The sequence below is a fragment of the Cheilinus undulatus genome, linkage group 14 (genome assembly GCF_018320785.1).
Source record: "Cheilinus undulatus linkage group 14, ASM1832078v1, whole genome shotgun sequence".
NCBI lineage: Eukaryota > Metazoa > Chordata > Actinopteri > Labriformes > Labridae > Cheilinus > Cheilinus undulatus.
In genome coordinates, this window is record NC_054878.1 from 19539936 (window position 1) to 19563863 (window position 23928).

The following is a 23928-nucleotide window of genomic DNA, read 5'->3' on the forward strand; positions in this document are numbered from 1 at the left end:
GAGGAGAATTATGGGAAGAGAGTCATTCAATAAGGTGTCTTCATCCTTCTGTAACATCTTCTGCCCAAAGAAAAAAAAAGAGGAAATAAAAAGATCCAGAGCCTCACTCTCACTGTGTTGATCCAAATCTGCCCGGTCCGCTACCCTCACAATACACTATGCTTAGGCATAGGCAGAGGCTTAGGCGCATGCACACACATAAACTCACTCACTCGCACACTCATAACCTTCCCATCAGGAGTTAAATCCAGCTGTAGCACACTCCTCTGAACACGCATGCCCTCCAACAGCACTTGTGGGGCAAAAGAAATGTGTAGAAAATAGCCCATCAGAGGAAACACGGACAGAGACGTGTCCGATGTTGATTAACACCCAGGCTCACGATTCGGTTTGTAATCTGAAGGCACTTTGTTTCATGGCAGAAAGTAAAGTGGCTTCTTTTCCACAGGCAGACCCTTCTCTACCTTCTGCCTTTCTTCCTTGATCTCCTTTCTGCCCTCCAGTCCAGCCTTCCACTCCTCCGCTGATTCTCCTGCCTTTTCTTAGCGTCGTTTGGCCACTTGGACTCGTGAGCACAGTGTTAAAAGATACATAGGCAGCTACAGGGGGAGAAAGCAGACAGAACTAAATGTTGCCAGAGTCCTTGTTCCTCCACAGTTCAGCACCGAGCAGATAAAGAAATGCCAAGGTGTGACGTGAGGCTGGGCCGGAGTGAAAAACAAGTGCGGGTGATTGGCATCTGGTGCGAGAAGATGAAGATAAAGATACGCAGAGAAAGGTCTGTCGTGTGTTCGTAAGCAGGGAAATGTTATTTCCTCTTCTAAAAGTCAGCAGTGTCTGTATAATCCTTCCAAATATTATTTTTCATAACTTCATAAAATTGTTCTTGTGCTTTACAAACTGTCCTCCCTCCAACTCTTTCGCCAAAGTCCAGGCGTTTTCATCCCCACCTGTCTTTGTGCTCGTACAGACGTCCCGAGTCCTGCACCAACAAGTGTTTCCTGTAAAAGAAGTCTCTTTTTAAAACTTGCGCATCTTCTTTATTACTTTATGTCCATCTTTTTTTTTAATCTCTTATTTTCTCTCTTTCTTTAAAATCAGTCCCTCTGGGGTCTGTCAGGGGTCCCCTGTTGCTCTCAGGATGCATGAATCTTTGGTGATTGGATGCCGAGGGTAAAGTTCACAGACGGTGGGTCTGAATATTCGCCTCCGAGATGACGAAGTGAAGGGTCACCTCTGACCTTCTAGGAGGGTCATCACCAAGGTGATGCATAGCAGCCATATATGGGAGGATGTGGAGAGAGACATGGAGCTCGGATCTAAAATGAAAGAAAAAAATGAATTAATTAATGGATTGAGAGAATGAAACACAGAAGACATAAAAAGAGAAAACAAGAAAGTTTACAGAGCTTGTATGACTAAATAGTTGTTGATTTTGTGGAATTTAGTTTCTTTCTCACCAACAGTGTGAAGACTGTTTTCAGTAAGTTGGCACTACAATAGTTAATTAGCATAGCTTAGCAAACAGACAAATATCACAGAAAACAGCTAGCGAGCCAATTTCAAAACAAACACACTGACAAATAATAAATTCAAATTTCAAAGGAGGCTATATGTTGGATTCCTTTTATGATAAAGACTCAAAGTCATGAACCCTTTAACACTTAAGTCTCATTTTACATGTTAGCCTCTTTTACATTGCTTATTTAAGCTGGGATTTCAAGCTCATGTTATGCTTGCTGTCAGTGGAATGCCATGAAGGCATTATGAGGAGGAAAGTTTATCGTGCCACTGAACAAGAAAGGTCCTGGCTCACGCTGTAGATTAAAATTTTCCATTCAAATCCTCCACTGACATTTCAGACAATCTTTAATTCAACATGTTGAACCTCCAGAGACCTGAGCTTTTGTTTGGAATGCGTTTTTAGTTTCTACCACTTATTTGGGATCAGTAAGGCCTGATAAGTTTAAAACTGTAGACTTGTCTTTGAATAGGAGTTAATTCGAACAAAAATAATGTCTACACATCTCCTGAAGGTCAAGTTTTTGGAGAAAATATAGCACTGGACCAGTTTTAGAGCCACTTTGGCTTTGTGTAAGAAATGGTGGTGTCATTTTCTTGTTATTTTGATGATAGATCACTAGGACTTGTTATGGCAAGCATAAACATAATTTTACCTTAGAGTTCAGAATTTTCTCACAATTCCTGAAACTTCAAAGAAATTTCCTAAAATTTCTGTGAAAATCCTTAAATAAAAATTTTAAGTATTCTGTTAAAGTCTCACCAAATTTTTTCAAATATTGCACTGTGAAACTTTACCATAAAACCTGAACATTTCAACAAAAAGTACCCTGAAAAATTCCAAGTAAATCTTTAACATTTTCAAGGAACTTTCCCAAAATTTTAAAGTACATTTCCCCAAAAATTTCTTTTCAAATTCCCCCAAAAATCTGCAAATACATTACAAAAAAAAAAAAAAAAAAACCTTGAAACTGAGGAGAAAATCCCCCCAACCTCCCAAAGAATTGTCCTTTGAAATTTTATTGAAAATTCTTAAAAATTTCAAAGGACAGCCCCAAAACATTTTCCAAATTTCTTTGAAAATGCCTCGAAATTTCCAGATTTCCCCAAACATCCATATGAATTTCCCAAATTCCCATGACAATGCAAAAAACAAACAAACAAACAAACAAACAAATTCCCTAGATATTTTCAGAGAATATTTGTCAAGATCTTATCTTAAAATTTCCCAACATTCCTAGCAAATTACTGAAAGTTCAATGGACATTCCTAAAAAAATATCTCAAAAATTCTCAAAATATCAAAAAGCAGAATGTATTAATATTATCGGAAAACCAAAATGTAATGTCCTCATATGTTCAGGTTTATTCTGGGAACCAAGCCAACCAACAACCTAAATACTCATGTAGTAAAATTCTTGATTTGGCATTGAAACAGAATTTAAAAACAGAGGAAATGGCAAAAGCAAATTATTTGAGGGTGAAGGAACTTTGCATCCCACAATATATTGGATATAAAACAGGTGATTTCTTAATAATAAATGTGCATGGATGTGTATAAATGGGATTAGTTATTACTGATTGAAAATCTAAGCAGCATTTGCCATTAGTGTGAGAATGTGGAGTGAAATGGTAAATGTGAACTTAAGCATAACAGATCTTAGAGCTGTCAGATGAAATGTTTAGTCTGGCCGTCAAATGATCACTTTTTAAAATCACAATTAATCTAAAAATGTCTACAGTTGTGGATTTCTAAAGGGGTTAATAACGACCTTTAAATGTGTTAGATGTTCATTGTTATTAACAGTGAGCTCAAAGTCTACAACTGTTTTACTCTGCTTTAGTCTTCATGCTAAGCTAAGCTGACAGTTGACTCTCTTGTTTCATTTTTTTTCTCACAGAAATTGAAGTGGTGTCAATATTCTGATCTAAATATCTGTAAGAAGGAAATGCATACATCCCAAATCCTATAACTCTGACTGTTACTCATTTGTTTTTAAATCACACTGAGACTGAGATAAGTGAAACTGAATGGTATAATTGCTGATAACGGTTTATTTTCAGCACTGATGACCACTCCAGTAACTCCACAGTAATTATCGTATGTTTTACTCATAATAAAAACAAATGAATGATTATCTTGTATAATTGATGTTATTTCAAAGGCAAAGACCAGTAATTCTCTGTATGATGTTTATTTCCAACAGTAAAATGAAAAATGAAAATACATTACCAAATTTCATTATGTTATGTTTAAAGGGTTGTCCGATTTTAAAAGCCTCTATAAATAATGTTCCTGCAACCATAAATAGCAAACATTAATACAAAGCAGCTCTGTTTGTCTGCCGACAAATGTCACCTTGTCAATTTCAGCCCATTTTCTCTGTCCTGTTTTCTGTTTTTACCTTCTGTTTGTTCCTGCAGAGCAATTACACTGCTGCACTCAGCCAGTGTGGCTATCATTCATGTGATTACAACACTGTTGCTATGGCAACTGTGTTTTCCCCCTCCCGACATGGTAGTTGAATGCAGGCAACAGACTAAGATTAGATCCCTCTCTCATAAATCTCAGCCCTGCCCGGTGTTTTAGAGTGCAAACCCCCAAAGCTCAGAGAAGAGGCACACAGAATCCTGGCTACTCACTGGGCGGTGGGTCTCGACACTCCCCTTCCTCCAGCGTGACATCATCGATGGCAATGTCTCCCTCGATGCCTGGTCCCCTGATACCTTCAATTACCACCTGCAGAGAGGGAAAGTAGTTTTTCTAGTTACATGTTCAGCCCTGATAGAGCATAACAAGAAGGATGTCAGTGCTGTAGGAGGAAATTATTGTAAGTATACTGTGTGTTTTAGCTTAATGGCTTCTTATAAAAAACAACAGCAGGTGGTAAGTGTTTGTTTCAGTTTTTAATGTCAGAAAATATAAAACTAAGAAAGCATGTGGAGAAGAAGTTGTTAAAACTGAGAGGAGCAGCAAAAAAGAGACAGAGAAGTGCAGCTGGAACTATAATTACTTTCCACAACTGCAGCCATAAAAATGATGGAGAATATTGCACTTCTACGTTTGCTCCTCTCAAAGATTAGACTTCCTGATGGCAAAGCGTGAGTGATATTGCTTTCTCAACTGCAAACAATGAGTATGGATCTCGTCCACTTCTCTGCTTAATATCAAGGCTTTTGAAGTGCTACATCAATATTCAGCCCCCGGGGAAAATAAGACTTGTGCATGCACACACAGTAAGAGAAGAACACATAGGGGGAAGAACGCAGTATATTGGATTGATTAGGTTTTTTTAAGTCTCACCTGGAACGATGCAGTTGGATGGATGCTTACTTTGGCCTGCTTCCAACGGTCACCTTGGTTACCACTTAGCGACCACACGGGACCCTCTGAGGCCGTCTGGCCTTTCTGCTTTAGGAAGGCGTTTAGTGTTCCTGCGTGAGGGAGAGAGACAGCCATGCATACGGGTCAGTGCACACAAATATAGAGACATGAATCCAATAGATTTAGAGATATCCTGCAACACTGCGCTGTCAGTGGTCACAAACATGGGGTAGTGGACCCTCAGTGGGATTCATCTACTGCTCAGGCAGTTTATGATAGTTATTTTATTTCTCTTTATCGAACAGGGACACATGTGATGAGCATTGTTTCATATGTAAAATACAACATAGATGTCAGAAATACAGGCTTCTTGCCGTAGCTAAAATGTAACCAGTCCCTGGTTAGGCTTTAAAGATAAAACAGAAGCAAAAAAAATCTGAATAATTTTAATACCAAACAAATGCAAACATTGTAATAAGATACTCAAATAAACAGTAAAATAAAGATTAAAAGAAAATTCTCACAGACTGGCTTCTGTTTCAGCCGCAGCTGAGCAAGACTGTTCAAACCAGTGGTTCTCAACCTTATTCAACCCAAGAGCCACATTATCTTTAAATTCTTCTATGAATCCAAAACCAGGGATGTAAGATTCATAGATCAATTGATCCATAGTTGAAAGTTGTGGGTGTAGATGAGTTTCAGTTCAGATTCTCTCCTTCAAACCAGACAAACAATCTTCCATCTGGTGACCAGAGATGTCATAAACTGTCAATACCTCATGGATTTGAACCATTACATGAGTTCATCTAAATGTAAAACTTCATTGATATATTAGAGAAGATGTGATGAATCTGCTATCAGGCAGGCAGACTTCACCTCCAGCTGTCACAGAGCGATCACTGACTTAAAGTCAGTAGGAACACAGCACCAGTTCCACATCTGACAATTCACTCCTCTCCAGTTCCAGCCCAAAGCCACAAAGCTCTACTTTCAAGAAAACTTTTCATAATTTATTTATTTTTTAATCATTTGAAGCACAAAACCAAAGCAATTGTGTTTAATGATGTTGTTTTCTGATCTATCACCATTCACTCTGTATGGGTTTTCAGTGTGCTCACACAGAGAGTGGGAAGTGACATTGGACTGATTGTGGGTATTCTGTCAGAACTAACCCGATCTTGAATCATACATCAGGAAGAAAAAACAGATCAGGGAGAGACCAACTCAATCAGGAAATTATTAGATATATAATATATAATAATTAATATAATAATGGATTGACACCACACTATTTGGACAAACAATCAGCTGCAACAAGCCTTAAATTGGGATATACTGGGCTTAAACTGAGGCATAGAACCATGAAGTGTTAAATATAATTTGTATTCAAGAAAAGTGTACGAAACTGCCCAGATTTAATGTATTACAGTTCTTTTGGATTAAGTCAATGGAGCCATCTATTTGATTTCAAATCCATTATTTTAAGTGCCTGGTTATAAAATGACCTGATGGGTGTAACACTTGCTATAAATTGGTGCTATATAAATAAAGACTGACCGATTGATCTGTTGTTTCGTTGGCCTGGCCCCAAACAGTTACACAGTGATAAATGAGAGAACATCATTGCATGCATAAAAATGCAGCACTACCCTCAGAAGTATATCACATTTGATAACAGGAAGAATTTAGATAAGTTTAAACCATCATCATCTTCACTTGTAAGTAACACTAAAGCTGGTCATCAAAACAACACCTTTTTGTAGTAAATTATGTCTGTACTAAGTTGTTCCTCATGCAGTTCTAACAACAGATACATACTGACATTTATCTTAATGATTTCACTTAATATTTTACACTTTTAATCACCCTCTCAGAGAATCACACACAGGTAAGTGTAGCATTCATTTTCTTGTATTGTTTTGCTTGCCTGTCTTATGTGCTGTGTTTGTTTTTATGTTACATAAGTTGCACTGAGCTGTGTGTTTCTTTTGTACCGTAGCTTAAGGCATATTTTCTCTTTAGGGACAATGACATATCTTTGAGAGCAAGAAAGAGATAGAAATATTCAAAAATGTGTATTTTGGGCCTTTATTGAAGAGAATAGACAGTAGATAAAGTCGGAAACTGGAAACAGTGGGCTTGACATGCTGGAAAGGAGCCAAAGACTGGATTTGAACCTGCTCTGAGAACAACAGTCTTTGTACATAAGTGGACCCATTCCCTGACTTATGTTTCTGAAATGCCAGTTTTTATCTATCTAAAAGACTTTCAGTTTTGGTTTCCCTTTACTTTGGCTTGAATGCCCACCCCAAACCTTCTCCTCTGGGCTCCTTTCTCATTCTATCATTGTCTGATTCTTATCAAGGTTTTATTGATCAGTAGATAAACTGATGAAAACCGACTGCGGTAGGAAACATTTGGAAAACAACCTGATCTTCCAAGTCTTCCAAGAGTACAGAGTTACCTGTGTCAGAGTGTTTGTATCCCTAAAGATAACAACAGAAAAATAATATCCTTGAAGAACACAATACTCAGAAACATCAAAATCTCTTGGAGAAATCTATGAAGACTGAAAAATAAGTGGATATGCTCCGTATACCTGCGTACACCCTGCACTACACTACACTACACTACACTACCCCCATGTGCAGCTTGGAAATGTCTGACCACACCGTATGCACATGTAGAGACAATGGCAGAGAATAATTGCGATCACGGAGTCAAGAGAACAAAACATGAATGAAAAACAGCATCAGAATAGCGGCTTCTAGTAGTAGTTAATGCTTTCTTTTGCAGCAGTCTTTGACTTTTAGCATTTTCAATACAGAGGTATTTGGACTTTTGCAACTCTAAAAACTGAGATCTTCTCTGTCTTTGAGCACTAAAAGGGAATATTTGTACATACACACACACACACACACATATATATATATATATATATATATATATATAAATTCCACATACTGTACCTTTTAAGTGAAGTGTCATACTGTGACTGAAGAACTGTAATGTGATTCAAGTTTAAATATGCAAATACAGAAGTAAAATTGGATCTCGACTTTCAAGCTTAATATTCATGTCCGTCTCCAGCATTTTAAATTTATGCATTCCTCTGCATTAGCTGCTCCGAGCAGAAGCAAAGGTTAAACTCAGGTCGTATGAACTGATACATTTATTATGTTGGGTATCTGCAAGCTAAGATAAATTATTCTGTAGCTCATATTAATTCAAAATAATTATCACTAATGGATGATATGTGATGTGAATTTCTGTTGAGCGTAAATACTCTCCCTGCGGAGAAAAGTTTCTCCAAATTTATCATTTCTGCTCTGTCAGACTTCCTCTTTCATCTCATCTGGATAGGAAAAAAGCTGCTGGATGTCACTTGAAACCAACTCTACATTTGAAAATGCAAAATGACAGATTCATTCCCTGTGAATTCATATATAATCCTCCCAATAACTCTGAAATAGTGGCTCTTATTGAGACAGAATAGACGATATAGCATGTTTGGATTGAAGGCTCCCCTCAGAGGACCCTCTTGTCTGGCCCTGGGCTTTGATATAAAACTGTCAGATGATGACACCCAGTGCAACTACTTTACCCTCCTCTCCAAACACCAATTGTGTTTTTTGAGAGCGAGAAGAGGAGGAGAAAGAGTGCAGGAGCAGCATCCAAAGACCCAAATCAGGTTAGCATTGACACCATAGCTAAGCCCAGCAGGACCACTGCTCTGAAGTCAAGTGGATTTCACAAGAATGGAGAGCAGCACCTTCACATCAACACAACCAGCGCGCACAAAAACAGCAGCAGCCACATGTGCAGCTTTTGATGCATCTCTGCCTCAGCGAGGTGCCTCATTACTGTACAACCTTCATAAAAAAAAGGAAACATGAAATGAGGGGAAGATATACTGAATGTCAACGCTCATATTCTCTCATCGCTGCTGTGTATACTTTCTCCCAACGACAGCACAATCTCCAGTGAGCGATGAGCTCCTGTACACAACATGACCCGTGGTTCCATCTCCCGTTGAAGTGCTACGGATGTAGGAGGATTCTTGCTGAGCTGGCTGCCTTACATTTTCTTTGAACTTGTCTCGATGTAGGTGGTTATGTCGGAGTCATCACATCCTGCGCAAAGCAGAAGCTGCATATTCTTTTGGAGTTCCTCTTTTTATTTCAAATACCTGTGGCAGACACTTGTGAAATTTGAAAAGATCTAAGAAAAGAAGGATGTGAGTGTGGTGAAGAGCAGGAAACAGCTCCTGGAAATTTTCAATTATGTAGGGAGGCTGCGAGAGAGTGAGAGAGTGTGTGAGAGAGAGAGAGAGAGAGAGAGAGAGAGAGAGAGAGAGAGGGGATTGAGGTGCAGTACCACCCTCCTCGCTAATGAAAGGATGACTCCATTGCTTCTCAGAAGGTCAGGCTTTAAACAGACTCGCTTGGTGTGCTTTGCCGGAGACTTAATCCCATAAACAAATGCGACACGGACTCCAAAGGCAAACTTTGATGTGTGCTTCAGCAATTAAGTGTGACCTTGTCTCAGGTATCCCCCCCCGAGCGAAGTACGGAGGAGTTTCTTTGAGTCTGTGCCACTGTTCTCATCAGTGTGTGGGCGAAAACTCCTTATCGACTGATTCCGGCCTTCAGCACTGCTGTGCCACAACTTGACTGTGACTCACCTAAACAGCACGGTCCCAAAGAGCATCAAACCAGCAGCAGATCAACACAGAACTGTGCCACGTCTGATGGCTGGGTGACTCACGGCTCTAAATAAGGCAAACGACTTAAAAACAGAAAGTTCTCTGCAATAAAAGGATACAACATACCTGATTACAAGTGTGGAATTTTTCACAAACATTCCCGTACTCAGGGGTCAATTTCCCTCTTGGCCAAAGAGGCAGAATACTAAATGGAGCGTAGCTATGGAGGATCTGAGCTGGGTTTCAAGTCCTTGACATTTAGCCCATTCATCATAACACGCCACAGTCTGGGCACGGGCTCTACCACAGACGGGGAGGGCAGAGGAAGAGAGGCTCTGGCCGGCGATCAATTTGAGCAAATTGGAAATGTCACGGCCTACTCAACCTCGGCGGGGAGCCGGAGGAGCTCTCATCTCCCCGCTGAGCTGCCCTCCAACACCTCTATCCTTACATTCTCTCCACCTCCCTGTGCCTCCACCTCTCCAGATGTTTGGTCCGGCCCCCCCACCTGTACGCTTTGATTAGGCCCCTCCACGAGGACAGCTGAGACGTAGCCTGGCTTCATTTCAGAACATATGGCGCCCTGCTGTCAACTCAGTGTTAAGCTTAAAAGGGTCAATGCAGCCACTTTAAAAATACAAACAGAGCACTATATACTGAAGGACCGGGCATGGGGAAAGTTTGATTTTTATTTGCATACTTTGTGAGATATTTGCTTGTAAGATCACACTTTTTCTAGACAGAATTCTGGTGGCAGATAATAATCTGCTGAAATTATTCATAGTTGTATTTGTGGATTCACTGAATAACCAGAAGAGCTCTCTGGGGAGAGGCCAATGGTCAAATTTGTTGAAAAGCAAATGTGATGCAGCATAAAACTGAATCTAACTACATTAGAAAATTCCAAAACATTTATTTATTCAGCAGTTTACTTCCAGCTAAGCAAAGCTGCCTTTTACTCAATAAAAACCTTTTTTTTTTATCATTAAAGCAAATAGCCTTTTAACAATCTTCAAAGGGAATTAAAAAAAGTTCTATGACAAAAAGAGAAAGTTTGAAAAAAATATAGCCTAGAGAAAATTATCAAGGCGGCGCACTCAAAGAGAGACGGAGAAGAAAAGAGGAAGTTGAGCATGGTGGAGTTGGAGCAGCAGGTCCAGCAGAAGCTCAGAGCAAAGCAGGTGGAGGGAGGAGATGGCTCTGATACCATCCACGTCTCACTAGAATACTGAGGTAAATGCAGCCAAATGTTCCCTGTAAACGTCTCATCAAAAGAAAGAAGAGTGCAGCTGCCAGCCTATGGTGAATTCATAGTTTATTTAACACAGCACAAGTTTAATGAGGTCAGATACACAACAGCCATTCAGTAGCACTGCTACTGAATGGCTGCTTTTTGTAATGTCATCTTATGTGCCAAAAAAGTTTTTCATTAAAAAGTTCAAGTCATGTCGCACATATCCAATCTGAAGTAGTTGTGCCAGGTCTGAAAACGCAGACCAACCATCGTCATTTGTGGAGAAAAAGGTACTGTAGCTATGAGTGTGGTTTATCTGAGCCAAAAGCCTGTAAACAGTGATGGGGTGTATGGATTACGTCAGATTTAGACACTGTATAATATCAGTTTTTATCAGTATAGGCTGGTCTTTATTGCAAGAAGAGCAAAGAACCATGGTGACCATTTTTCTAGATGGAAAAGATGTTTTTGCTCTTCATGAGTTCATTTCACGAACACGACTTGATGGGATTAAAGGGGTCAAAAAATTTAAACCAAAAATGTTTGCAAAAATAATCTGAATCCAGGCACTCAACATGGTTTGAAAAATATAAAAGGCATTCAATTCACAGAGCTAGAATAATTAAACATATAGTCAGCTTGCAACAGCAGCTTTTTGTTGAGTGATTTATACAATTAGTAATCTTACTTTTACTGAAGTATATTTTGATGGAAGAATGTACTTCTATCAAGCCGCTCAGGAGAAAATAAAGGGGATTTTACTTCTGAAACCATGCTGTTGAGCTGTATCATAGAGGTCATATTTGTCACATTTGGGTCAGCCATTTGAAGATGGACAATGATGGCACAGCTGGGTCAAAATTTGGATAAATCTGAGTAGACTCCTCTGGCCACCAATGCTGCTCCCACTGGCTGGTTATGCAATATGATCAATAAAACTAAATGGTGATTTTTCCATTATGTTAAAGCTCCCATGAGGAACTTTTTGTTTGTATCGAGTTTACCAACCCTGTGGACCACACAGATTCCATCCTGTTCATGTTCATGTTGATGCTGCAATCAAATCTTTGATCCTGTTTAAGTTTAACATGCAGCCGTAACACTCACTGTGAATCTGTGCCATGGCAAATGCTGACAAAGGCTGTTTCTGCAGCATACCTCATCTGACACCTACCCTGCAGCACTCATGACAAGCAATGACAATTATGGCAAAGAAATGTTCAATCTTGTTGCTAACAGTCTTTGTTGGTCATGCAGAGAGATCAATATAATAATTCTAGTCCGATTCTTTATCACTAAAAACTCCTCATGGAAGCTTTACCTGTGTCTCATGCTCATTTGTAATTACAATTCTGTGATTTAAAGAGAGATTTAAAATTGGAAAAATAAATCCTGGGTGTGATAGGGTGATTTGGATATTTTGACAGCGGTGAGATAGAAAAAAAAACACCAGCAGACAGCAGTGTGTACACATCACTGTGTGTGTCAACCTCAAATGCCACACAAACTGTGCTTCAAGGTTGCTGCTCTTACATCTCCGTCCACACTCACTTAGCATGTGAACAAACGATGTGAAACAGGCTTCAAGTGTGATCTGACAGACTCTGAAAAAGCCAGAGTTTTGTGTCATTGCCAGTGGAGGGAAGTCAGTGGGCTTTTCAAGACACAAATGTCAAAGGTCAAGGTCTACAGCACAAAGCAGCGATGTCTGCTGAGACAGGCTCCTCTGGTAAATAATAGGAACTAAAAGGCAACATGTTGGTGTGGGTCTGCACCAGAAATAACCACTCAAAAGAGCAACTTAGAGACACAATAAAAGGCCTATCATGCACTGGTGCCTAAGAGCAGATGGCCTGAAACAGGACGCCATGTGTATGGACACAGCTGTAGATGCCAGTGTGGCAGCTGCATCTGTTTGGGAGGTGTTCAAGTGATGTTAGTGTATATCCATTAAAATCTTAAGAGCAAAGAGGAGATCCTAATTATTTTGGGCCAATGAAAATAATGACAGAGCAATAGAAGTTGTAAATAAGAACAGATTACTGTGAGATGCTGCTAGAACAACAAGTAACAGTGAAAAACAGTGGAATGATCTTTATGGGGCCAAATTTCAAGGTTAAATAAAAAAATGTTATAGCTCACAGCTAAGTCATGCTGCTTAACAGTCATTCAATTCATAGCTTATTAAAAAAAAAACATTTAGCTAACACTGCAGTTAATACAGCAACACAGATGTACATGTACATAATGTACATATAAACTTTAATGAATGCTAATGATTTGACTTCCAGTGGAACCCCATGTATATTAACTTAACTACAGTATATGAGGGGTAGGTTACTGGTGAAGAAGTTATCTGCATCGGTATTGGCCATTTGCAAAAGCGGTAACAGCATCAACCCTGAATTTTACAGTCGGTGCATTTCTAAAACTAGAAAAGCACTCGGAGAGCGCAGACTTCCGCCATTAGCCCTATCTCCCAATAGTGAAGAACCCTTCAAAAAATTCCGTCCCCATGTGCCCCCCACCACGGCATTCCCTGATTACTCCCTCCCTGGTAGGGTGGAAACATGGTGAGGCAAAACATTAGCTTCGCTACGGGTGCCAACAGATGCACCCATGGTCTCACTGGACGACTGAAAGTCATGGCACAGGTTGAATATTCCTCTATTCCTCCCAGCATTGTGAGTATTCTTGCTACAATTCGCTGTCTCTCTATTACGTTCTGACTCGTCTCATCGACCAGGCGTGTGTCTCTCAAATTATATAAACTCCAAAATTTGAATAGAAACACACCCAAAAACTGCTGCTGGGATTGAAATTACTCATGTCCGCCATCTCCTGGTGTAAAGTGGTAATAGTGCAGACCTCTGCCATCAGCCATATCTCCCAATAGTACAGAATCCTATAAAAAATTCCTGGATCCAGACGGATCAGTCCCAAAATCTAATGAGTTCTTCCTTAGGCCATTTGTGACATTTCCTGAAAATTTCACGAAAATCCGTCCGCAACTTTTTGAGTTATGTTGCTAACAAACTAACAAACAAATGAACAAACGAACAAACACACCCGATCACATAACCTCCTTGGCGGAGGTAATAATCAGTAGTAACATCAGATTGGTGTTTGGGTTAACTGGCAAAGTCCAGCCAAATGTGTTAATAGATGTTTTAGTTTCCAGCCATTAAAAACAGACTGACGTCTCATGATTAATTTTACATCACAGTGTCTCAGTACACTCATCAGTAATGTATTTAACAAGAAAACAATTACAAATGTACCAACAGCTGCACTCTGCTGAATGTTGCTAGTTTATATTTGTTTCCCATTCAGTTTTGCAGGTTTAAACTGTTTTCTTCTTAAATGGAACAAATCTGTCACCAGCTGGCTTCGACATGCATCTTTGTCACCAGCAGTGGTGATGACAGTCTTGCTGATAAAGTAAAGTAAAGTAAAGTCATACTTCATTCATCCCCGAAGGGAAACTCATAAAATGTAGACAATACAGACTTTATTAGCTTGTCTTCATCGCATCCTCCCATTGTTGTCTCTGCTGCTGTGTTGACTCACTGGCTGAATCCTAATCTCGACACTCACAGACTCATAGACTTTTAAGGTGGGGTTCCCACTGAGGGTGAGAGTGCTTAGTGCTGTCCCAATGTGAAATCATTAAGTGCATGAGGACTCTGTTTGGACTTCTCAACAGCAAATTATGCACTTTTCGTGAGACCACATAAGCCAGACATTCCTGTGGGATGCAGAGTTAACATCAAACTTGTTTGATGTAAAAGACTTAATAAACAAATTCTGACTTTAGTTAAACAGTAGCCAATAATGTTAAAAAGGAAATCAAATCAAAGCAAGCATGATGTTATAGGAGTATATTAAGTTATAAGAAAACTTGAATGATTATCTTTTAGGGGAATTATTTGTAAACACAAATAAATACATTTATTAGGTGGGTTTTTTCTCTTATCATTTAATGGCACATTTTGTTTCTGGACAATATGTGATGTCATGATAGTGTGTCCCATCACTCATATTGTCCCATCATCTTACATGCAATGCACACATGACACCATAGAAGTCCCCTCTGAGAAGGGGATTGGATGAATTTTCTCTCGGTCACATTCAATATGGGCCAAAGCTGCTGTTGAAACCTGAGCTCTACAGGCTGGGGCTGCTGTAGTTTATGAACAACGCAGCTTATTGACAGCTAAAATTCATGCTGAAGCCTATCCAGAGACATGCAAAAACGTCTTCTGTGCTAGGAGAAACTTTCGGCATGGCTCTTTGCTCTTGTTTTAATTAAGAAATGTGGTTGAGGTCTGATTAAACTGCCTTTTTTCTACAGCTAAATCCAAGCTTATGACCTCCAGTTTCTCCTGTAATAATATGTTCCATCATGATACACTTTTAGTGCTGTTCTTTGCCTGTGGTCCAGTTCTGATAAAACTGCTGCTTTCCATAGCTACAACCGTGCTAACTGCGACGCTGGTGGCAGCCACTGCTAGCAGCACAGAGAAAAACAAAACCCCAACTGTAGCTACTGCCCCGGTCACATCAAACAATAATGATTGGTCAGAATCATACTTGGGTATGGCACAAATGATGTGGATTTGACCTTTCAATATGGATTTGTCTGATGAAGGACAAAATGTACAACATAGTAGGCATGCATCACTGATTCGAGGAAAGCTACATTATGCAACTTTTTTTTTTTTTTTTTCCAAGATTTATTTTTGTGCCTTTATTAGATAGAGGAGGACAGTGGATAGAGTCGGAAACAGAATCAAGAGTGGGGGAGAGACATGCGGTAAAGGGCCTCAGGCCAGATTTGAACCCAGGCCGCCCGCATACATGGGTAGCGCCTTTAACCACTAGGCCACATGCTCCCCACATTATGCAATTTTATTAGTTATCGTTGATCACTGTGAACCAGTTGGAGACATAACTCATGCAGAATGGAGAAAAACACAAATGTCCTTTCCACCAAAAAAAGCTTTGTGTGGTTCTTTGCTCTTCTTTCAATAAAGAAATCATTTCAGTTTTAACTAGATAAGCACTCGGAGAGCGCAGACCTCCGCCATTAGCCCTATCTCCTAATAGAAAAGAATCCTTTAAAAATTTTCTGGATCCAGACGGTTATCCGGATCAGTCCCAAAATCAAATTATTTCTTCCTTATGCCATTTCTGACATTTCCTGAAAATTTCATCAAAATCCGTCCATAACTTTTTGAGTTATGTTGCTAACAAACAAACTAACTAACTAACAAACTAACTAACAATCCCTGCCGATCACATAACCTCCTTGGCGGAGGTAATAAAACAGTGGCTTCAGCTACATCAGAGATAATTGTTTCACCAGCGGCAGCCATTGTTTAACAGCTTGCAGGAAAATTAGATTAGCAAATCAAAAACACGTTTTCTGACAAGAAAGCTTTTAATACCCTTCTTGCTCCTTTTTTTATATAAAGAAATGCTGTGAAGCATTGACATAAACTGCTGCTCTTGCTATGTCTAAGCTAGTGGCTTCACCAGTAGCTGTTGTTTACCAGCCTGCGGTAAAACTAAACCATGCTCATAGCCACATGGTTCACTCTGCTCAAACGATGCTGATTGGTCCATTTATTCTCAAACCGGGGACAAATGTTTCAGACTGGAGATTTGCAGATGGATCTGCTTGAATGCAGGCATAAATCTTTTTAATCCATCAGCTTTGCAAGATTATATCCCCTCTGCCTCTACAGTGCCCCTTCCTCTCATTTGTATTCTGCGTCTTGCTTCCATGCCTTGCTAATTTTTGAGGAAGTTCACAGTCAATGCACCAGAGATACAGAGAGAAAGCCATCATGTGTATACATATGCTTTTCTCTCCACCTTAATGCTAGCTAGTGAGTTATCAAAGTTGAAGTTTTAACTTAGATTATTGCTGGTCCCCATCTGGGCACCTATTGTCATTCCCAGTACTGATCAATTTAGAAGTAGTGAAATCATCACCATTGTTTAGTTTTCTGTATCATATTTTGTAAGCTGTAACAGAAATCATGAAAGATTTTCAAGTTTCCACCAGAGATTAATATCAAAGGAAAATGGTTGCTGGTGTATGTGCTCCATTAAAAGAAAAATATAGCAATGTCTTGCAATGAGCAAGACTAATTAGAGAAAATGGCTAAAAACAATTTAGCCACATTTAAATTTTGGGTTCTGAGATTATTTTTAATGTCCTTAAGTGCCAGGGGTGCACATCAGGTTGCCATCTAATGAACTGCTTTCATGCCTCAACATCATCTTACCCCCATGATACCGAGTCGACCCTGTAACCTCAGCCAGCGGTGCCCCTCGCCTGCCTCATGAACCTGTGTGGCAGCTAATGATAAGGGGTGACGCTGAGACACATAAGTCACCACAAGGGGCCTTCGGCAATAAATAAGCCTGCTGTTTTTGTGCCACAGATCCAATCTCGCTCTCTGCTCCCAAATGCACAAGCTCACAAACTGCGTGCACTCTGAGCGGGAACGCTTGTGGTCGCCTGATTGGGTCCCTGGTGAAAATGAAAAAGAAAAATCAGATTTAAGTCACTGTGTTTTCCTTCAGTTGTTCTTCCATCTACAAATGGGCCAGACAAGGTTGTTATCTCGATTTAGAGAGGACTTTAAAAACCAATGCCAAGAATTTTTGTTGACATCTTTGAAGAGATTTGTTGCAAAAAGCAGATATCTTTTAGTAGTGACATCTGACAGCAGCACTTCAAAAAAATTAGCATAAAAAGCACAAAGCTTCACACACCATGGGAACAAACTCACAGGAAGTGACTGAAATCGTGTAGCTCAGAGGGAAAAGTGCAGCAGCTCTTCCTTTTTTTCTCAGCATGACTGCTGCACTTCCTGTCTCACACGAAGGCGGCAGACATCAATTTCAAGAATCTCATCTCTCAATTTCTGTTTCAAAGGCACTCTGATGTCCTGCAGATGTTTGAAGGCTGACTTTTTTTGGTAACAAAAAAGTCTGTTGTAGAGTTCCCTCATCGACTGCTTTTTAGTTCTGCACTGATAAGAATTTATCCCTTGGTTTAGCTGCGGATCGCCAAAGTGATTTGAGTTTTGCTTGAAGTGGCTTCAAGCTGCTTAGGCAACCAAATGCACTGAAAACAAAATCTCAGTGAATTCATCTATTTCCGTGAACTACTGAGGAAAGAACAGAAATTAAGATGGTCTTTTCAACCAAAGAACTCAGAGCGCATGCTAGATGTTTCTTTTAAATGAGGGGCAAATCTTACCTATGTGTTTTCCATACATGTGGTAGAAGAAGCCGAAACAGTAGGCGGGTGGGTTGGTGATCCCATAGGGGTTTTTGGGCGCTACATTGAAAAACGGACTCACAAGTCGAGCTTGGTCTCCCTCCTTCCGTGGTCTTGAAGTCTCAATGTACATGTAGAAGCCTTGAAACACATAAAAACACATATTTCAAAGTGTGCATACATAGAGGGAGTCTTTACTGGTACATTTGTATGCATTGCCATATATATACAGTACATAAATAATATCCTCAGGGCACAAGCAGAGTCTTTGACCCTCAATGAAAACAAACAGTAAATGTGCCTTTGAGATATCTGATTTTTTTAAGGCAGTTCTCAGAATCCCACAGCTTCTTTCAGAAAGCCCACTGAGACACCAACAAACGGATTTGTTCCTGTAAACACTAAGAGGAAAAAGTGTGTCCTTGGTCAAGCTGCTTTTCAGACAGTCTCTGATAGCATGAAGGAAATGAAACCTTCCATATCACAGCTGCAGAGCAGGGCACTCTATGAAGGACAGCTCTCCTTCTACTAATAGATCTAACTAGAGGCAAATACTACCTGATAACACTGGCGTTCCAAACACACTGCCACAGTCATGGACATAGAGGTATCGACAGTGAGTCAAATGACCCTCTGTCCGAGCCACATAATCTGAGGCCAATCTCTGCTCAGAGGCAGGGCGGCTAACAAGTGAGCGGCTCCACATCCCTGCAGCCAAAATCAAACAGAATATACCCCCCAGTTGCATCTCATAGCAGATAATTATATGCAAAGAGGGATGGGACTGGTAATGAAATGCTGGACATTTTGAAACCATTAGGTGATTAAAGCCAATGCATTATTTACTGCTTCAGCTGCTGCTGGTGCCACAGCGCCCTAATAGGCACTTATAGTCCACCACAGATATCGTCCTCTGATGGATTCCAACAAATCCAATTTTGGTAATGCTTTATTTATTAAATTCCTGAATATGGAACACCTGCACATGCTACTTACATGGTGAATACTAAATACTATGCAGATTTCTCTGGTAAGGGTACCCATGGAAACAGAAACAGAGGCATAAATGCAGGTTTACACTGGAAATAAATGACCAAGGCTGCTCTTTGTTACTTTGTGCAGCATCATTGAGAAAACTGTGACACAATGAGTACTGCTGAAAAGATCTATTATTCATTACAAAACACTTGAACCCTTAGAACTTTTGTCCACATGACAAACAAGCGCAGCTTTTACTGATATGTTTGGATTGTGTACAAAAGGTAAAACACACTCATATTGCAATGCTCCAATCTGTATATTTTTCCTCTTAATTAAGCAATAACATGATTACTATGCAGCTTGCCCATTCACTGTGGGTATTCATCTATTCATGCATGCAGGACATAAGAAATAAAATATTGGTGTCAATTTAAACATGCACATTCAGCCTGCTTGTTTCCGATTCAGTGAGCAGGTGCAGTGTATTTAGAGTCACTCTGACATCTGGCAGAAATAATTGCTTATACTTACACCAACTGTGTGTTTCTTTTCTATTGGTGCAGAATTTTTAAATATGATTATCTAGCTGTTTAGATATGTCTCCATATGGCAAATTCAACTTGGTTAACTTACTCAGTGGTAAGTAAATGCTGCAGTTGATCCTGATTTTCATGGTGCTTGCTTTTAATTTTACAGCTATATAAACAATGGTAACTTCATATTGATTCTCTCTAAAGTAGAATAGAAGAATAGAAAGTATTTATTATCACTGTGCATGGATATCATGGATCCAATTTTTCCGAATTCTCATGTTATGAAATTTAATGATTTGTTTTATTACAAAATAATGCAAATAATGTTCAGAGCAAAATCAAAAATGCCCCCTGGCTCAGTACAGAGGCTCTTTACAATTCAGGAGAGTCCATATAATCTCTGATGTTTATGAATTAACTGTACAAAAAGCTAAAAAGGTATGAAAAGGAGATCTGTTTCTATTGTTGGAGTTAAATACTGGAATGATGCCAATAAAAAATTAAAAACATGTAATTCGCTCTTGGTTTTTTAAGAAAATGGTTTGTAAAGCTTTTTTGAAGCCTACAAGTGTGACTGATTATCTGTTGTTTCTTTCCATCTCTGGAAGTTGGTAGCTTAAATAGTTGAAAATGTAGGATAGGCCTTTATAAGCAGTTTGCTTTTGCCTATACGTTTTCAGTCACTACTCAACACATGATTATGATTTTGTTTGAAATGTCTGTACTGTGTAAATTTTTTGAAGTTGTGTGATGACTGAATAAACTAAACTAAACTGTGCCATTAAAAATTTGAAATGCTTCACCTCAGGTACACAACATATAAGCACCCACAGCAACACTCAAAAAAACTATTTTTGACTGTCATAAGTCTAAAAATCCAGGATTTTTATAGTTTAGAGAGAATTCAAATGAAATACATGAAACAAATGAAACTGGGTTTTGGTCAGTAGGTGTGAGCGTGTTTCTGTGACATCGTTTTGTGGTCAGCAGTGACGCTTGTGAACTTTTACCTGTTTCTCTGTCCTCATTTAAAGGCAACACCTTGTCCTTTGACTCATTGTGGACTCAGAACAAGAAAGTCATGAGTTAAACACACCTTCAGTTGTTTAAGCTGTTATAAGATGAATCGCTGCAGTGCTGAGACGAACTGCTGCAACATGAAGCATCTGCAATGGCCCCAGACGATCTGACAGGGGTGCCGTGCAAAACGAGCACACTCGCCGTAAGTTGCTGTTATTACAGACATCAAACTTGGAGAGCAAAGGACTCAATTTTTAACTGTATACTGTACTTCTTCACAATGGTATGAGTAATGGTAACGGTAAGTTACCCATCTGCTCCTAACCTGACAAGCCAGATAAGACTGTTTCATATCTGCATTGCATGAATATATTTCACATTCATCTCGGAAAGCTCCCATAGAAAGTGTTTGGGAAAGGCAGGACATCACAAAAAATTCTTGGGAGGTGATTGGAGGAACTTTCGGTCCGTCACGTACCAACCAGAGTGACAAGACAAAATAAGTTTGTGCTCATGTGCTTCTCCTGAGCTAACAGGCTACCGTTGCAATAGTTGTGAATGGTGGAGCTCTTTGGTGAATAAATTGATGCCAATGCCAGTCAGGACACGTGCACAAAACATCTTCTCTCAGCTACATCCGAGCTAACAGCTACCGCAGCAGCAGACATTGGATACACCGAAAGACCCCACTTATAACAATCGCAAACCCTCTTCAAACCCGGGAGAAAAGTGAAAACATATTTTCCATCATGGAAAACTTTCAGTAAGGCTCCTTTCTCTTGTTTAATAAAGAAATGTTGTCCAGTTCTGACAAAACTGCTGCTGTGGCTAAGTCTGAGCTAATCACTCCACTAGCAACCAATGCACACAACCACTCACACAACAGCTAACACCCCCCCAACCCCCTTTAACAATCACAAACTCATGCTGAAGCAGGTAAGCAGGAAACCTCTTTGACATCATGAAAAGCTTTTCGTGTCGTTTTGTTCTTTATTTCATACAGAAAAATGGTTCATTTACAGTCAAATGGACGCTATGCTAAAGCTACATCCGGGGTAGATCCGGGGTACATCCGCACAGAGGCAGGTCTCCTAAATGGGCACTGATTTTTCTGAACAGTGCTCGATTTGGCACCAGTGTTGTGGACTGGAGCCTTTCAAGATGGATTTGCCTGATGACAGACATGGAGTCTGGCAAATCTATCTGCTTTGCAAGGTGAATATTGACTTAAAATTCATCTCAGGTTTTTTCAGCTTCATCACATAAAACATATTTCTTGGTTTAAGTTAAAACTACTTCATTCATGGTTGGAAATTTGTCATAAAATTGAAATGTCAAACTTACAAAAGTGACCAGCTTATTTTTTAAGTCTACAAACAACCTTCATTCAAGACATAAGACATAATATATGTGTATATATATATATATATATATATATATATATGAATAAAATATCATGACAGCAGAGAATGTATATTGCACAGTGATAGAAGTAACTATAAACTGTGTAAGCATTTAAATAGCTATACATCAATACATCTTTAACAGCTAGTTCAGCATGTTTAGGGTCTTTATGTTCACACATTTACCCATGTACCACCTGTCACTTAGTTTCCAAATCCTTTTAGTTTTATTTGACATATATATGGAAACACTATATGTACTAATCAACATGTCATACTGAGTATGGATCTGCCTCATGGATCTATAATGCAACTGAAAAATCAATACAGAAATGGATTAACTAACTCTTAACAGAGCCCATGTTGCTATGCATGTAAGGCTCTACATTATAGGAGGGAACACACTATCAGAGGTTTACAATGACAGTACTGGAAGAGTTACACTTAAAAGCAATTATTTTTTGATGGGGCATCATTCATTTTAGAATAAAGCTGACAGGGTGTTGGTTTAGCTTAGTTGGTAGAGCAGGTGCACAGAGTTGTAGCATCAGTCCTGTCATATAACTTTAATATCCTAAAGGTGGAGTTTATTTAAGTGGCCCCGCCATCCTCACTGTATATTTTTGTGTATTTGGGCCTCAGTGGAAAGTCTGGATGCCTCTGCTGTAGGAGAGCCATTCCTTGTTCTTCCCACAAAAAGCCCATACACTGACGCTGAAATGATCATTCAAGCCATTGAAGAAAACTTTCATGGAAGATAAATTTCTCTTTGGCGTTTTGAATTTGATTTTTCATGCTAAACTTCAGTCTCAGTCCCAGATTCCTCTCCTTCTGTACAAACATGCTCACTTACTCTCTCACTGTTCATCTCTCTCAGTCTCTCTCTTCTCTCTTGATTCTGTTTATGGCTCTGACAAAAGGCAAAGAACACTGAGCTCATGGAGGAATCATAGCATTTTTGAAGGAGAATGAACTGAATGGACTTATTGAAGCAGAAAGTCTCTCTGTGCTATTCCAAAATCTCAAGTGTGAAAACATCAGGCCCTGCCTCCCTCCCAGTGAGAAATGTGTTTTCAGTCCTTCTTTAAACATGTCAGAGGAGGATCTTCTTGCTCAGTTTGCCCACTGGTTCTACATCTGTCACCAGGTTTTTGATCTACTTACCCTGCTTGGATCCACTGCGATCACCGCTGGGCCCGGTGTTAGGTGTGTACTTTGTGTCACGGGTGGCAGCGCTGTGCCTCGTCCAATCAAAATCATCGTTCTTGTCCTGGGTGAACATGCAGATTGGCTCCTCCTCGAAGCTGCAGTGAAACTCTCCTGGTGAGCAGCAGAGCAAGCAGAACCAGACTTTTATAAGCACTTTAATATAAAAGAGTTAAACCAGAGCCTGGAGGGTACACTACGTATGCAGTGTGACACTAGTACTGTATATTCATGAGATTTCCTCGAGTGTATGCCTGTGTCTCAGGGGAATATACTACAGTAAAGTCCTAATTAAAGGCTAGGATCCTGTTAGAGAGTTTCTAAATTAAGCTGTGACCTCTCGCTGACTGTGCTGTAGACGTCAGTGAGGTGTTTTTTGCGTCATGCAGGGGTTTTGGTTTAGTTCAGCTGGAATGTTTCTGAAAGAGGGTGAAGCACTCCAAAACACCCAGTATGAGTGTATTAGAGGCTATACCACTGGCACACAACTAAAGCTTAATGGTTGGCATTTTATGAAGACAGACTCAGACATGCTGTATTATACTACATTCATGCACTTCTCAGCTTTTAACATCAAGTTGGGAAGTTGCACTGCCAGCTGTTGTGTTTTAAAACTTTAGTAAAAGATCATGATATTCAAAATTGAAGGCAGCAGGCCTGTTGCACCAGCTATGCATATTTTCTATTTTAAAGTGATATTT

General features: G+C 39.6%; 1 protein-coding gene across 1 annotated transcript in view; it reads right to left on the reverse strand.

The window, feature by feature from the left end:
- Positions 1-1230: 1230 nt before the first annotated feature.
- LOC121521302 (MAM domain-containing glycosylphosphatidylinositol anchor protein 2-like) overlaps positions 1231-23928 on the reverse strand; it is a 326586-nt gene continuing 303888 nt past the window's right edge. The window contains exons 14-18 of the mRNA XM_041805191.1: positions 23186-23341; positions 18064-18225; positions 4825-4955; positions 4164-4260; positions 1231-1319 (exon numbers count right to left, since the gene is read on the reverse strand). Coding sequence (XP_041661125.1) covers positions 1231-1319; positions 4164-4260; positions 4825-4955; positions 18064-18225; positions 23186-23341 — 635 coding nt within the window. The remainder of the gene's footprint in view (positions 1320-4163; positions 4261-4824; positions 4956-18063; positions 18226-23185; positions 23342-23928) is intronic.